This window comes from Nicotiana attenuata, chromosome 7 (genome assembly GCF_001879085.1).
Source record: "Nicotiana attenuata strain UT chromosome 7, NIATTr2, whole genome shotgun sequence".
Taxonomy (NCBI): Eukaryota; Viridiplantae; Streptophyta; class Magnoliopsida; order Solanales; family Solanaceae; genus Nicotiana; species Nicotiana attenuata.
In genome coordinates this window covers 107,561,128-107,578,335 of record NC_031995.1, presented here as the reverse complement: position 1 = coordinate 107,578,335, position 17,208 = coordinate 107,561,128, and the positions used below count along the sequence as shown (strand labels likewise).

Here is a 17,208-nt window from a genome sequence, read left to right as displayed (position 1 = left end):
AATAAATGAAAACCAACCATTATAATAGCAAATAAACTTTTAATATATATTTTGGTTATATTGTACATTGCAATATTATTAAGTTATAACACATCAAACAGAAAATTAAAAAAAAAACCTCCTATATTGTAATCTTTATTATCCCTCATTCATTACTTCTCTCTAAATCAAACTACCTGTCGCTTCCTCATGATGCTATTTAGAGAGATCGTCACGTATAACACTAATTAACGCTTTGGAATATTTTCTTTCTTGTTTTCACATATTCCCATTTTGTCCCAACTCTCGCTCCATTTTTTGTTGTTTATTTATGCAATTATAATAGAATTAATGGGAAAAAAGGTGTGCTCAATTATGGTATACGTGACTATTTTCTTAAAAATGACAGAAGAATATCATGGAAAATGTCACTAAAGATGTGACTTACTATTTTTCGGTCACGAAGCAATAATGTTAAACATGACTATTATTTGGCCGCTAAGCATTAAGCTTGATTTTCACCCCCCAATTAGTGCCTAATCACTAGTTGGCATTGTATCAAAATTTTCAATCATACATAGAAAGTTATGGAAATGAAACATTGAAGCACGCCGTAGAAGATTTATCAGCAGATATATATTAATTAATTTCTTGCCTTCAATTATCTCCTTGTAAATAATTAATAAGATCATGAGAATAGCTGTTTCCTTGCAAATATCTTAAATATAGTATTGATTCTTCTTGAGCTAAAAAAGAAAACCTTAACAAAGTTATTCTGCACAAGATATGCTCTTTGCAAGGAATCTCTGAAAAAATTGTGTGAACTTCTTTTTAATGGAAGATTTTGCGATACCCCTTTTTTCAGTATTTTTATTTATGTGACAAATTAAACCTAGTTGCAAAATTCCCATCTCAATTTCACCTGACCACTAAACTTTCAAACAGTACAACCACCTAACACCATTACGTGTAATAACAGCCACCCAATGAAACTTCTTTCTTAGTACTATACCCAATCCGAAAAATAATTTTTTTTTTTTTTTGCTGTAAAATATTTAACGCTTTAGAAAATAAAAAAAATTTATTATTTTTGTTCATTTTTATTTTTACTGCTTCAATTAATGAGGAATTAATTAAGATATTAAGAAAAAAATAAAGAATAATTTAGATATATATTCTTATAACTACTTACCGATAATATGGACAAGGGAGTAGTATATGACATTAATACTAAATTAATGATACAATTCATTGTCATTAAGAAAGTCTATTCGGTAATTGCCGTTAGTCCACATAAGAAACTCAAAAAAAAAAAAAGAAAAAGAAAAATTGCTGACAAAAACATAAAGATGGAGTGCAGCTTCCTATATTTGACCTCTATGTAAAGTTGCAAAGTCATTTTCCTTCCCAAACCCCACAATTAGTCAATTCATCGAACCTTACCTTAGCCATCTTTCTGGTAATTGTCCCTTCTTTTTAAGCCCTTTTCCCACCAATTTTTCTCAACATAAATCCACTTAACATCAAGTCCGAATTCTCCCCATTGGAAAAGAAAAACAGAGATGGGGTTTAAAGAAGACAGAAGAACAAGAGTACTGAGATGGATCAAAACTCTGTTTTTCTTAATCTCTATGTTGATTTCTCTTCTCCTTTTCTCAGCACCAATTCTTCTTGTTATCGCTGATACCCTTCTCCCTTCAGCCCTTTTGTCTGCTTCTCTCTCCCCTTCTTCCCTCTCAATTCAAACCCTTTCTTCTCATCTAAGTAACTATGATTTCCGCTATTCTCTCATCGATATTCCCCTCATCTCCATCATTAGGTCTGCCCTCATTCTATGTAAGTTTCTTTTTTTATAACACAAATCCTCATATTTGATGTGAATATAGGCATAGTAGTTGTCACTGGCGGAGCTTCAGCCGACCAAGGGTAGTCGGTTAAATAAAGTTACTTATATACTAATTTTGTTGATGTGAATATAGGTGTTTATAGCTTATGTGATGGTCCAAGACTGTCAAGAGGGCCATATTTGGGAATTGCAACCATGTGTTCGATTTCATCGTTGGTGTTTGTGTCGTTGAAAGCTTCATATGTATTTGGGAACAGTTCAAGAATGGATAGAGAAGGGTATGTTGGGGTAATGGAAATGGCACTTTTCGTGTGTTCATTTGCTTTGGCCGTCGCACATGTGGTTGTGGCTTACAGAATTAGCTGCAGAGAAAGAAGAAAACTTCTCCTTTACAAAATTGATATTGAAGCTGTAAGTCTCCATATCACTTTCTCACCACCTATGCAAAATTTGATGACCAGATATTGCACATGTCAACTCAAAATATCGCCTACTTTAAGGGTGTGTTTGGTACCAAGTAAAATGTTTTTCTAAAATATACTTTCTTGAAAAATAAGTGATTTTCTAGTGTTTGATTAAATAGCATAAAATATTTTAAATAAATATATAATTTAGATAAACATTATGGGTAAGGGGGAAGGTCGTAAGTCCAGATCTAGGTGTCGGCGTGGCAGGGGCGAGGGTAGGAGGTTGATGGTTGGGGGTGGGAATGGGAGTAGGAGTGGAGGGTGGGGGTTGGGGGTTGGGCCGGGAAATAGGGTGTGAAGGTTGAAAAAATTGGAAAATATTTCCTTCCTTTTGGTAAGAAAAGTCATTTTCTAAAAATAAATTCATAAAAAAATATTTTTCAAATATTTAAACTAATCAAATATTAAAATATTAAAAAATATTTTCCTCCTACCAAACACACCCCAATTCTCTCATCTTTTTTGGAGTATTTCTAGAAATAGTACAGCTACGTATTAATATTGAACGTTTTGTGGGACAAATTGGACATGTAATTTGCAAGTTGTTTTCTGGGTCCCCCGGCTGTATAAGGACGGCTAACCCTGGTTAGTTGTTTCAGTGTTCATTAGTTGACCTCACGTTCCCAGAAATGACTTTTGTTTTCCTTCTAGAATTTCTCGAGACCAACTTGAAAACCCCTAGTAATTGCTTTTTCGTTTTCAATTTACATTTTTTATCGTACTTTTAATAATATGTTTTATAGTTATAAAAATGTTTAAAATACTTTTATTATATGCTAGAGATTTTCTATAGTCAAATACCATAATATAAAATAGAAAAAATTAACAACACCGTTTTCTTTAGGAAAAATGACATTCTATAGCCACTTTCAAAATAATATAAAAAAATATATTTTTTGTACACACATATATACATTTCTTTTTGTTGTATACAAAAAAATATATATAAATATTATACACTTTTGTGATTATCAAATATAAATAGCGGATTAAAAGTGATATTTGCGTTTTCTTTTACTATAGTCTCTTATGAAATAGGATTCCTTGGTATTTGCTATCTTGCCGTTTGACTTGGTGACATACTACTTTAGTCCTAAAAATAGAGAAGGAACACAAAGTAGAGGACAAATCAAGGAATCCGAGACGCATTACAGTTATTAGAATGGAATAGAAATAGTCAAATATGAAATGGGTCATATGGTTAGGAGTATATCGAGTTTGGTCTGCCGTTTGGTTGGACAACTGTAATGATCTTGTATAGCAGAAAACGTGCAGGAATTAGGAGTAAGTTGGCCATATGCTTGGAATCCCACACGGCTAAAACACGCACAATACAAATTCCTTCAAAATAAAAATAATAAAATCATGATTTTCCATTTCCCCCCTCCTTTTTATTTAACTTATATGCACGGATAACATATACAATTTTGCCAATATTGTCTATATAATTTAACCTTACCTGCTTATTTTTAGGTAACTCGTTCAAGTTATTATGAATAACTACATCTATTTATCTTTAAGTGGCCTAAGTGAAGAAAAATTCTTTTATATTGAAATTAAAACTTTTTTCATGTTATGATATGGATGCAGGTTTCGGCATGCAAGACAGGATCATTTTCAAGAAAACCAAAATTAGTGCAAGAAGAAAGAGTGAAGTGAAAAGTAAAAAAGAAAAGAGTCCATAGGCACAAGACATCAATTCTAGTTCCTTTGGACCCTGTCCAGTTCTCCTAGAGCTAGGTTTCAGGTAAATATTGCCGTAGGCTTATTTTATTTATTATTTATTTATTTTTCTCTTGGTGCTCCTGCTCCCACATTTTTTAATCAAAAACCACATCTTTCTGCCTTATATTTTTTAAAGAAAAACAATTAGCTTTTTGTTCTTATTCGTGGTTAATAATAACTATAAGAGTAACTAACTTTATCTTGTGTTACTGTTCTGCTTTTTGTAGATTTATCCAAAGGAGATCTGCAGCCTTGTTGGTCAAGGAATTACTAATAAAGATTAAAGAAGGCCATTTGATGTAACAGCATATTAGTATTTATTATGTATATGTGCCAACGTTTTTATTTTGTATATCCAAATAGAGAGAGAGAGTTAGTGATGCAGGAGAGGATATGATTCAGCACACCCACTGCGGTTCTTACCCAACTTGTACAGATTTTTGTTCTATTTAATGCCAATATTTTTAACAAATTACTAGCAGATAGTGTTCTTCTTTTCCCATTTGCATAGATGGCATCTTTTCTTAACATTAACTACTAGTATTAATTACTTCAACCGAAAATGCGAAAATCCTCTTTCTGAAGAAATTTTTCTCAACATCAAAGGAGCTGATGTTGAAAAACTAATGATCCATCAGTCAAGTTCTTTTCTAATCCAATATGTGATGAATTGTGATCAACAAATTATTTTATTAATCTTTGCAAATACTTGAATATCTATTTAATTTTCAGAATAAAGAAGTTGAGACTTCCGTCGAGATGAACTTGAGATGATCTTCTAAAGAAATTTGTAGTTTCTGAACCAATCAAGATGGGATTATGGTTTGATCATCTTGAGAAATGTATGGTTTCTGAGCTAATTGAGATGACCTAACAATTGAAGAATAGTTTTTTATATAATTGTTTCGAAAGTATGTAGGATTTATCCAACATAGGTGGTGAAAGGTCACTTTTGGAGCCTTTTGTCTTTGTCATTTTATGTATTTAATTTAGAATACATAATCTCATATGTGTGCAAAATAACTGTTTGCATTTTTATTTATTGCTCTATTAAATAAAAAATCTTTTTTATTTGAATTTTAAAGTTTGAATATATTTTAATAAATAGATGTGCCTGTTTGTGAAAGAACATATTTTTTGAAAAGGTCCGATGGTTGCCCTATAAATACATGTACTTCCAACAAAGCGGTATATGGAAAAATCTGCAATCTTGGCTTGTTGTATCCTGAAAAGGATTGTTTGTGTTTCCCAAATTTGAATATGGGCAATATCTTCTTCAAGGAAAGTCGTTCTCACGTCTCAAGCCTTCTTCAATTTCGTTTTCAATTTCTGATTATTACTAACAACAATTTCAGTATTTCGATTTTCTTAAACATACTAGGTATACTGCTAATAAATTTTGACACTTATATTAAAACAGAAAGTTAAGTTACTCAATATCCGGATGATTTGTCTCTCTCTCTCTCTATATATATATATATATATATATATGAAAACGATCCCATGTTAGCCATGTACAGTAATTACAAATTATTTTTATGATTTTGTTAAACAAATACAAACGAAAGTGTAAATACTAGATCTGTTGTTGCAATGGAATATTTTTTTCGTTCTACCTAACCTAACAATGAAAAATGAAAAGGATGAATCAGGATGCATGTTTTCCAACTTTCCTTTTAGGCTACACTTCTGACATCACATAGTAACTACAGACAACAACAACAATCAAATATAATTTCATAAGTTGGGATTGGAGGAGAGTAGTGTATACAACCCTTACCCCTACTGTTAGCCCCTTGGCTTGAATGATAGAACATGTCATGGGCGTGACGAGGGATTTACATGATGGACCTCGGGACGACCCTATGATGACTGTGGCATCATATTGACAAGACTGTCCGACATGGGCATGTGTTGATGGGCATGGACTGTGGCACAACGGCATGTGGCTTAGGTGCCAAGGCATGACAAGACCATGGCATTAGAGTGGCCATGGAAAGGCAAAGAAAACGAGCAGAAAAAGCTTAGCAAGGGTTGAAAAAACTAAGGCAAGCTAAGGCAGGGCGTGGCAAGGCAGATGGGCGCGGGCAAGGCAGTGTCATGGGCGAGCGGGACATGCGGCATTGGCAGACATGCGCCCAAGGCATGCTGCACGAGAGCATGGCGCGAAGACATGATAGGAGTTGGCCTGTTGGCACCAAAATTCAAAGGCTGCGCCCTTGTGCCACGTACATCCAAGGTAGTTGGCCAGTTGGCCAGTTTCCTATTTTTCAGTAAAAGTGGCTATGTGGGGGCTTGGGCAGTTGTCTGTTTGAAATTCAAATTATGAAATCCTTTCCAGTTGGGGATGTCAACTACTAGGTAGGATAAGGTTGTGAGCCAACGTTTGCCTATATATACATAGGCTAGACAGACTTGTCAAGACAGAGTGTTGGTTGTCTTTTGCTAGCTTTTTGTAAGGCTTTTGTATGTGTTTCTTTATAGCACGAGTTTAATACAAAGTTGGAAAGTGATTCTTATAAACTGTGTCTTGTCTGATTTCTTTTTCCTTTTATACTCTAAGTATCAAACCAAAACGTGAGGAGAAAAGGATGAGGGTTGAGTCATTGTTGTGTGACTTCCATGCAGTGTCAAAACTAAAAAGATTCACCCTGTAACAACTTGTATCAGAGCAACCTCGATAAGATCTTGGAATTATCATGGCTGGAAATGCAAAACTTCGTGAAAGACTTCAGAAGTTTGAGGCGCTGGTGGGAATAACTGATGACACAGTGGATCTGGTGGATATTCTGACGTAGATCCATGGCATTAACACAGAACTTCAACACGTTCGTGAGAGTGTTGATACCTAACTGGTAGAATTGCATGCTTTTCACGAAACTGCTGTAGAGCAGCTGGAAAAGTTATAGAAGGAGAATGAGGATCTTAACACGAAAATTCAGATCCTTCGACAGTCTGTTGCAAATGTGCCCCAAGGAGGTAAAGCACACAACAAAATTAAGATTCCAGAGCCAAAGGCATGTGATGGCGTGATAGGAGCCAAGGAACTGGAAAACTTCTTATAGAACTTGGAGCATTACTTGTCTACTGCTCGCGTCCTGGGGAAGGAAAAACTGACCATGTGGTGCGTTATTTCAGAGGCGATGCAGTGATATGGTGGCATACGAAAAATGCAGGTAATGGAAGTGCTGGCAGACCCAAGGTTGATACTTGGGAGAAACTTTGTGACGCACTGAGGGATAAGTTCTTTCCTAGCAACTCATCTTGGGTTGCTAGGGATCACGTGAAGCGATTGACACAGACTGGTTCTATTTGGACTATGTGAAGGATTTTTCATCCTTGTTGCTTGTAATGACCCGACCGGTCGTTTTGAGGATTAAAGTCCCATTCGGGGGCATACGGTCTTGAACATCTTCGTATTATGTGTTATGACTTGCGTGCTTGGTCGAGTTCAGTTACCGGATGATTCGGACTCAATTTGGAAGAAGGATTCTAGTTTTGAAAGCTTAAGCGGTGAGGGTTGATCAGAGTTTTACTTTTGTGTAAATGACTACTTAATGGGGGGTTTTGATGATTTCAACAACTTTGTATGGTGATTTTGGACTTAGGTGTGCGTCCGGATTTGGATTCGGAGGTCCGTAGGGTAATTTGAAGGATTTCGGCGAAAGTTGGAAAAGTTGAAGTTTTGGAAGGTTGAGAGGTTTGACCAAGAGTTGACTTTGGTGATATCAGGGTCGGAATGTGATTCGAGAGTTGGAACCGCTTTGTTATGTCATATGGGACTTGCCTGCAAAATTTGACGTCATTCCGAGTTGATTTGATAGGTTTCGGCGCGAGTTTTAGAAGTTGGAAGATTTGAAAGTTCATGAGTTCGATTCATGGTGTGATTCGTAGTTTCAACGTTGTTTGATATGATTTGATACCTCGAGTGAGTCTGTGTTAGGATATGGATCTTGTTGGTGTGTTTAGAGGGGGTCCCGGAGGCTTCGGGTGTGTTTCTGATAGGCTACGGGCCATTTCCTTCTATTTTTGGACTGCTGATTCTATCATTTGGTTTCCTTCATCCCGTTCGCGTAGTGTAATTTTGGAGGATGAAATATTTCCTCTTCGCATTCGCATTCTTCTGTCCGCGTTCGCGAAGGTATGCAATTCCTTTCTTCGCGTTTGCGTACTGCTTCACGCGTTCGCGTAGCTCAGACTTTTGACCACCAGATTTTTCCACTCCACGTTCGCATTCTTCTATCCGCATTCGCGAAGGTATGCAATTCCTTTCTTCGTGTTCGCGTACAGCTTCACGTGTTCGTGTAGCTCAGACTTTTGGTCACCATATTTTTCCTCTCCGCATCCGCGTAGTACAATTTGGGCAGCCTTTATTTTTCTTCTTCGCGATAGCGAGTGATGTTCCGCGATCGCGATTTGTTAATACCTGGGCAGAATATATAGTACTCTATTCCGATTTGACATTTTAAACATTTTTGGAGTTCTAGAGCTCGATTTTGAGCGATTCTTTGTGAGTTATTCGAGCAAATCAGTTGGGTAAGTGTTCTTCACCTAGAATTTATTATATTCCATGATTCTATCTTTACTTTTATCATTAAATTAGTGTTTTGAGTTGGGCAAAAATGGAGATTTTGAAGAAAACTTTCAAAATGTAAAATGATAATTTGAAGGACGAAATGGTATCAGAATTTAATAATTTTTGTATGGTTGAACTCATATCGGAATGGGTGTTTGGTTTTTCTTAAATTTGTCGAGTTCCGAGCTGAGGGCCCGGGGGTCGACTTTCGGGTTGATTTTTAGTTTTTGATAAAAATTGAAGCTTTATTATCCGAAATAGTTTCTTATGAGTTTTATTTAATTATATCTTTTATAATTGTTCATCCTTAATTGAGGTTATGATTATCTTTCCGCTGTTTACCCTTAAATTGAATTTGTTGTATCTCTTTCATAATTGCTCAACCTTAAAAGAAGTTTAGATATCCTATATCTTTGTTGACTTATCCTTATTTGGAATTAGTGGCTCGTGTTATCTCCCTTGTTGTTGAACTGTACTTTGTGGGATCTTTGTTACATATTATTTCTCGCTTGTTGAGCTATTCTTATTTGACTAGTATTCTCTATTGTGTTTATTCTTTGTGAACTAGTTCTACCGTTTCTTTTTGATCGAATGCTCTTGAATTGATTTACTTTCCGTACTCTTGTATTATTTCATTTTTGTTGTTGTACTTAGTGTTGTGATGCACGGGGTCTCTGCCGTGCGATTGTTGTTGTGATGCACGAGGTTTCTGCCGTGCGGTTATTGTGATGAACGAGGTTTCTGTCATGCGGTAGTGGTTGTGTTGCACGAGGTTTCTGCCGTGCTATTGTTACTATTGATATATGCACATGCGGCTTGATAAGGCGGGCTATATATATATATATATATATATATATATATATATATATATATATATATGGGATGCGCATATAGCGAGACAAAGTGGGAATATTATTATTCACGTATGGCGAGACCAGGCGGGCATGTACTTTATTATTGCGCACGTGGATAGACAATGTGGGCTATGTCAGGGATTGATTTGCGATGACTTGCAATGGCCTGGGGTATTCTTGTTATTGATATTTGTGTAGTGGCGCACCTACCTATGTGAGTTTTATCTTGTGAAAAATTATGGGAAAACATTATTACGTGTTGTTCATTTTCTCTATACTTACTAGATGGCATGAACTATGTTAGAACACTTGCACAAGCATACACGTAGTTAATCACTCCTATCGGTTTAAGAGGATCGATCCCGATATTGTTGAGTATTGATGCACACCCTTGTCTACTTGCATTCTATATGAGAACGGTTCTATTGGCACGTGAGTCGTCCGTGCAGCTATCAGTTGAATGAGGGCACAAGATACCAAGTGTTTAGGGTTCATAAAGTGGGACCCGTGACTTGTGAATATTTTGAGGTTTGGTACCTCGTGGAGGTTATTTGGTAATCTGGTGTGAAACCAGTTATTCTAGTCGAGTTGCTACTTGTCCTTCTTTTATCTTTTTTCATCGGATTTAGACTGTGATCAGCTTACTCTACAGTGTTACTACTTGTTGTGCTCCGCTGCTAATTGTTACTTCTGTTTTCTCATTGTAAGCACTGTATCATTATTGTCATTATGCGTAGTTTTTTGTAGAGATACCATACTCTGTTAGTTCTCCACTTATACTTGTTCAAGTTATCTAGTCCAGTAAGTTTCTCGACTGTCCCTCGTCACTACTCCACTCAGGTTAGTCTTCATACTTACTGGGTACCGCTGTGGTGCACTCATAATACACTTCCGCATAATTTTTGTGCAGATCTAGATATTCCGAAGTCAGTCGATGGTTAGATTGGGTCATGACAAGTTGGTATCAGAGCTCCTATGGAGGAAGATTTGGGCCGTGACAAGTTGGTATCAGAGCTCTTGGTTCATAGGTGCTACGATTCATAAGCGAGTTTAGTAGAGTCTTGCGGATCGGTACGGAACTACTAGGACAGTTTCATATCTTTCATTCCTATGGTGAAAAGGGAAAATGGATGCTTCTTCATAAAAAACAAATAGGCCAATGGGTGGTGAAAAGGTTTGCTGGACATGTCAAAAACCTGGACATCATGCATGAAACTGTCCAGATCAAGGGAAGATAAATGCTCTTCTTGCTGAAGAGGAGAAACAAGGAAAGAGACAGGAAGTTGATGCTTATGTGAATCCGTTATGGCTGTTAAACACTTTGGCTTGTGTAAATATGGCAGATGATGAAGAAAATGCTGCCAAGGAAGAAGTCGCATACGTGAGTGCTATGGGGGATGATTTGGCTGATGCTTATTCCACACTAATGTATGTGGATCTGAAAATTGGAAATAAGAGTGTCGTGACAATGGTTGATGCCGGAGCCACGCACACATTTGTTGCCTTCAAAAATTTTCAAACGTATGGGCTGCAAGTGATAAAGTGTCCGACGAGGATGAAGGCTGTGAACTCAAAGGCGCAACCTGGTTATGGGGTGGCGCTAGATGTCCCGATGATATTGGGCCATTGGTCTAGAAAGTTCAACATGACTGTTGTTCCATTGGATGACTTCAATGTGTTGTTGGGAATTGATTTTCTGAAGAAGAACAAAGTCGCTCCAGTTCCTCATTTAGATGGACTTATGTTCATGGGGGAGATAAACCTCGGCTTAGTGAAAGATATTCGGCCTTAAGTAGGGCTGTGCATGGATCAGAACGGATCGAATTTAGCACATTTTGGATCGAATTTTGGATTTCGGATTCTAGAAAATGCAATCTGAATCCGTTCTGAATTAATATCGGACTAGATCGGATCGAATTTTTGGACCGGATCGTATTATTATGCCTCAAAGTTGCAAACTCATATGTATATTTTCTTTGTAAAAGAGGCATTACAGTAAGAAAAATTCATATTTCTGCAGTTATGAGAGTACTATGGTGCCAATATAGCTAAATTCATCAATTGTAAATGTAATGACTTGGAGAAAAATGTAAAGAAGTACTAACTATCCAAATTAAAGTTTAGTATTTATACATTCCCTAATAATTTTAGATTTCAGATCGGATCGGATTGTATTAAAATTATACCAATCCGAATCCGATCCGAAATTCGAAATTTTAATAAACATAATCCGAAATCCGATTCAATCAGAAATCCGAAATCTGAAATTGAACGGATCGGTTCAGATTTCGGATATCCGATCCAAATGAACAGGCCTAGCCTTAAGGGGATGAAAGAAAGAATGATGGGACTGCTGCTTTGATTTCTGATATTACATTTGAGAAGGGCTTGAAGAGGGGTGAGGAAATATACCTCGCTGCACTCATTGAAGTCAAATTGGATGTGTAGTTTGAGGTCCCAGATTATGTTGCAGATTTGCTGAAGGAATTCAAAGATGTGATGCCTCCAGAATTGCCAGGGGAGTTACTGATCTCGTCCAAGTCACACCTTTATTTATGGTTATGAAACGGTCAATGCAATAATAATATCCAATAAGGAGTCGAGATCAATTTTTCACAGGGAGCTATGAATGAGATTTAGGGGTATATATTATAGTGTCTGAGCTTGAATTATCTCAAATTGAACTTCCACAAACTTGGGTTGCTTCTAGGTCTAATTTAAACTAAGATTACAAACTAAGAATTGAAATTAGGAAATTGTTTTTGTTGTTGTTTTTCAAATGATATAAAAGGCCTAGGGCAATGACCTTCACCTAAGTGTTTGCCTAACGGGTTATAAACTTTAAAGCTTGTTTTATTGGTCGGGGTGTATTATAGATATCAACTCTCGAGTACCCACTCCATACCTCTCGGTCAGAGAGTGATTTTACCCAATTTGGCTTTCTCAAGTCCTAATGGGTATTGAACAAAACGGTTGATACAAATCTCAAGTCGGGTTTTACTATCTCTAGGTTCAACCTTTAATTGGGACTATCAATTTCTTGATTTACCCAATTTCTTGTTAGCCATGTTTTCCTAGACGAAGTCTCTCTCTCTCAAGTAGAGACCAAGTCAAATAGGCATGAACTAATATTTGCAACCATTAATTGTACAAATAAAAGCAAGAACAAGGCTAAATAATAAACATCCAACCATAAACAACCAATAAATCAAACATCCATTAAGACTACACTCTAGGGTTGGGTCACAACCCTAGTGAAAATCTAGCTACTCATGCTTACGATTGAAGAAATAGAAGAAGAAATGATATTAAACCCATATTGATAATTACTACTAAAGAGAGTAAAGAAAGCCATCTACTGTGACTACTGATGTCAAAACTTGACCTAAAAAGTGAAACTCTTCTATTTAAAGAGGACTAGAATTTTTGGACAAAAATGCTCTTTTAGAGGTTCTGGGGCCGCACGATTCCATGTGCGGTCCGCTCTTTTCTTCAGCCTGACAGGAGTGGGAACTTACGACCGCATAATTCTGAACTGCGGCCGCAATTCTCCCTTTATGCAGTCCGTGCAAATGTGTCTGCGGTCGCACTTTGCTCTTCTGCGGACCACACAAATGTGACTACGGCCGCGTAACTATTCTTTTGCGGCCGCACAATAAGTGTGCGGTCTGCACTTCTATTGAACTTGATAGGCAAGTTCTCTGAACTTTTGCTCTTGCCATTTTCTGCGGCCGCACATGTCATGTGCGGACCGCACTTTGCACATGTCTCTGCTATGGGTTTCTTCACAATCTGCGGTCCGCACTTTAAGCTTTTGTGCCTGATTTTTGTCCTTGAGTTCGGATCACTCCTTCTTGAGTTGGATTTCATCTTGGGGGATCATTTTCTAATATTCCTGTAATTAAGCATATTTCATCAGTTTTAGGGAACACAATTAAACGCTTTTGGACTAAAATGAAATCTAAAAGGCGCTAATAAGTAGTAGAAATCCCCACTTATCAACTCCCCTAAACTTAAGCTTTTGCTTGTCCTTAAGCAAATAAGGTGATTCCCACATCCACAAGTTTAGAGCTATTCCAGCTAATCAAAGATGCATCAATCACACATCATTTGAGACCAGCAATTACCCACAATACTTATGAATTATTAACAAGGCAACAGGTTGAACTTTTATGCACAAATAGTTCTAATATGACACTCGAGCATCAAGAGTTGACTTTATTCATCAAGGACGCTCTCTCTTTCATGTCGGTCATTGTGGATTCCAAACTCCTATTCCTCTACTCTCCATTTGCCTATCTCACTTAAGAATGTAGCACTCAATTCAAAGATTTGTGAAAGGTTCGCTTATCTCGCTCAAAAGAATGTCGCAAGTACGGCTCTAAGTACCATAGGCTTGCCCCTCATGTAGATCACCACTAATGTAAGCTCACTCGACTTGAAATTATGTAGGGCTTTTTCGGAATGCAATGAAGGCTTTTGGACTAAGGTTAGATATATTATGATAGAACGGGTTCATCTTTCCTTAAGCACTCCATTTTCTCTTATCGGCTCATGTTTTGCCAACTCTTTAAGGCATTTTCTTTTCCTTAGGGGAACTAGAGAGACTTAACATCACTCTTTCTTGGTCATGATATTCATTTTCTCCTAATTTGTTTTCTCCATGCTTTGCATCATTACTTTTCTTTGAATCCCTTCAACTCTTCAACTTATTCACTTTCTTTTTGTTCTTTCTTTCAATTTCTTGCCTTTCCTTCTCATTATTTCTTTTCCTTTTTGTTCCTTGATACCTTTTTCAAACTCTTTGTCTCTCCCCCAAACTTATGTTTTTAGCCAATTGTTTCTCAAAAGTGTTAAGGAAAGCTCGGGTGCCAAGGGAGGGTCACAACAAAATGGGTAAAGGCTTGTAACGTGGTTATCAAATGGGAAAGGTTTTTAGGCTCAAATGGGTTGAATAGGGTTAACAACATTGGTGAGCCATGGAAAATTTCAAGTGGGTCAAGGAGAGCCTACAATCACTTCTCAAGCCAAGCAAAACTTAAAATTTTTTCTCGAAACACATTCGGGGCAAGTTCTAGACCATTCGCACGGTACTTGGACTTGCAACAAAAACATCTCACCTCTCACAAAGCTGGATTGATAAAGAAGATAGAGTCGAGGGCCCAAAACGACCATATTCAAGATTGAAAATCACGATGGTTCGACTAAACCACTCGATGATTTCTTAAGTCAACACAAGAGTCATAAGGTCACTAACTAGAGCTATTTCTTTCCAAAAAACTTGTTTTTAGTCATAAGCACGTAGTTAAGTGTGTTGGAACCAAGTGAATCATGTTTGACTCCTCGAGCCTAACTCAATTAGGTCTTTTTATTTATTATTACTATTATTCTTACTAAACACCAAAAACAAACTCAATCCTTTAAGAAGGTTGTCACGCCTTCCATCGTTGGGAAGAGTCACCCAGTTCACATAAAAACTACCTTTGGAAAGAACCGTGACATTAAGAAAACCAAAGGCTTATTGTCCACTCAAACATAAAAAGAAGCTACTAGATTAAAAAGAAACTATTAGATTAAACATGAAGCTACTAAATTAAACATTGACTAATAAGAAAATAGAATAAAGAAGCTACAAAGCAAACTACTGAAAGCATAACGAATATACATAATGAGAGAGGAAAAAAGAGAATATATACATCAAGAGAGAGAGAGAGAGAGAGAGAAAGAGAGAGAGAGAGAGAGGAGAGAATATATACATGATAAAGAGAAAGAAGAAAATATTGTCAGTTATTACAAACCAAATGACTAGAAATCATCCAAATAGCAACTAAACTCCACCCCCAGAATAAAAATAAGCATTGTCCCCAATGCTTAACAAAATAAGAATAAAGAAGGGTAAGATTGAAAAGGACTCACTATGTGGCCGTGTCCATAACAGCGTCACCGCCCTCAGTCTTCTCTAACTGGATCTCATCATCCTCTGCTGGGAGTAAATGTGTTGGTGAATATCTGGCGCACCACCTCAAAAGTGTCAGCAGCCAGGTCTGGCTCCTCAGACTGGACAGTTGGTGCTACTGGAGCTGATGGGGCTGCCGGATCTACTGGTGCTGGCGGGTCTGTCTCCATCAGCATATCAAATGGAAGATCACCAGCTGCTGCTATCCTGGTCACCTCTCCCCTCAGCCTGTCAACTAATTTCTTTGATTCCTGGGATATCTTCATCTTCTTTACCTGTTTCCCAAGCTCCTCAATCATTGCTCCATGTGCTACCAAGGTGTTCATGATGGTGGTCTGGTTCTCCAAGATCTTATTCAATGTATCCTTCACTATCGGAGGAATCTGGGGTGCCAGGGTGGATGACTGTGCTGCAATAGTACTGGATATGTCAGAAAGCTTTGCAATGGCAATTTGCATCTAGTTGTTGAGGCTCGCTAGTATCTGGGAGACTCGCAGCGCAGATAATAGATTAGTGGGCACAGGTATCGGCTTCAAAGCTGAGGTGGAAGGCACTGATGCTGAAGGATCTGAAGAAGGAGGTGGAGGCATGGCAGCTGCACTGGCAGAAGGCACCGCTGAAGTGGAAGGCATATCTACTGACTCTGCAACTACCACCGAAGGCTCATCAGACTGGCCTACGATAGTAGTCGGCTGACCTTTTCTCTTCGGGTTTCTCGGGTCCATTAGAGAATACCAAGAGAAAGGCTTCTTCGCCTGAACCTCTATGTGATAATCCCTCGACTCCACCCCTGCATCCGTAAGGTACTTAGTGATAGTGTTAGGATATGGGTAGGAGGTGTCACCTTGCTTGGCGACCAAAGACATGTTGGCCGACATCACGGCACCCACATTGATTGGGTACCCGGCCATGATAGAGGCGACTAGCACTGCTCGTGGGATTGGAAGATTTGTTCCATTTTGGCACGAGTCTAGTCTGCTATAAACAAATGTCTGCCATTCCTTTGCCTCAAAATTCAGGGTGTTCCACTGAATAGGAACCCCTGCTGTGATTTATACGGGAGATGGCCCCGGAGTTGCAAGAATCTCAGCTGGCCATGTTCGAGCTGCATCTCCCAGTGCTAACTTTTCCAAGTATTGCACAGGCTCCACACCCTCAAATCCTAAATACGTGTTCAGGGTGTTCTGATCGAACCTCACCTTTAGATTTCTCACTTTTGTTACCTTGGTCCCTTTCTTTATATGCACCAAATTTGGCGTAAAATTCCCGGACCAGGTACTCCTTGGTATCTACCACACTTTGGGTGAACCACGTCCACCCCTTCCACTCCCGAAACTGTCTCAACACCGGCGGGTTGTATTTATCAAGGTCTTTCAATATGAATGGACGCTCAAGAGTGAGAGATCTCACCGGTCACCACTCTCGAAAACTTATGAAGGCAGCCAGACTCACAAACCTATCTTCCCAAATCTCTTTATTCTTCGACCTCTCAAGGCTGGAAACTCTGGTATCACCCTCTCGGGTATCATCTGGGATATTATCCACATCCACTTTAGTTGCTGGTATGTCAGGGGCATCTGTAGATGAGAGCTCCGAGGCCCGACTGTCACCTTTCGAACCCTCGTAAGTGCTCTCAGAGGTGGAAGGCTCGTCTTGGAGTTGAAATCTTTCCTGAAGCTATTGTGGCTGTGATTGAACAGCAAGCTGCTCTTGCACTGAGTTTCCCTTCGATGCTTACCTAGACGGGACATAAATGCTTGATTCGGCTGGCTTTGCAGCTCTACCTCGGCTGGGTGTTGCCTTTT

The 17,208-nt window shown here is 38.1% G+C and overlaps 1 protein-coding gene across 1 annotated transcript; it reads left to right on the top strand.

Moving 5' to 3' along the window:
* On the top strand, window positions 1,368-4,498 carry LOC109229650. Its single transcript, XM_019395171.1, has 4 exons — window positions 1,368-1,815; window positions 1,959-2,236; window positions 3,883-4,039; window positions 4,245-4,498. The coding sequence occupies exons 1-3, from the start codon at window positions 1,542-1,544 to the stop codon at window positions 3,949-3,951; spliced, it is 621 nt and encodes a 206-aa protein (XP_019250716.1). The 5' UTR covers window positions 1,368-1,541; the 3' UTR covers window positions 3,952-4,039; window positions 4,245-4,498.

Bases quoted from the DNA above. Each gene is read 5' to 3' on its own strand.
- LOC109229650 (XM_019395171.1), top strand. From the start codon at position 1,542: ATGGGGTTTAAAGAAGACAGAAGAACAAGAGTACTGAGATGGATCAAA. The intron at 1,816-1,958 runs GTAAGTTTCTTT...ATGTGAATATAG, and splicing joins TAGGTCTGCCCTCATTCTAT to GTGTTTATAGCTTATGTGAT. The intron at 2,237-3,882 runs GTAAGTCTCCAT...ATATGGATGCAG, and splicing joins ACAAAATTGATATTGAAGCT to GTTTCGGCATGCAAGACAGG.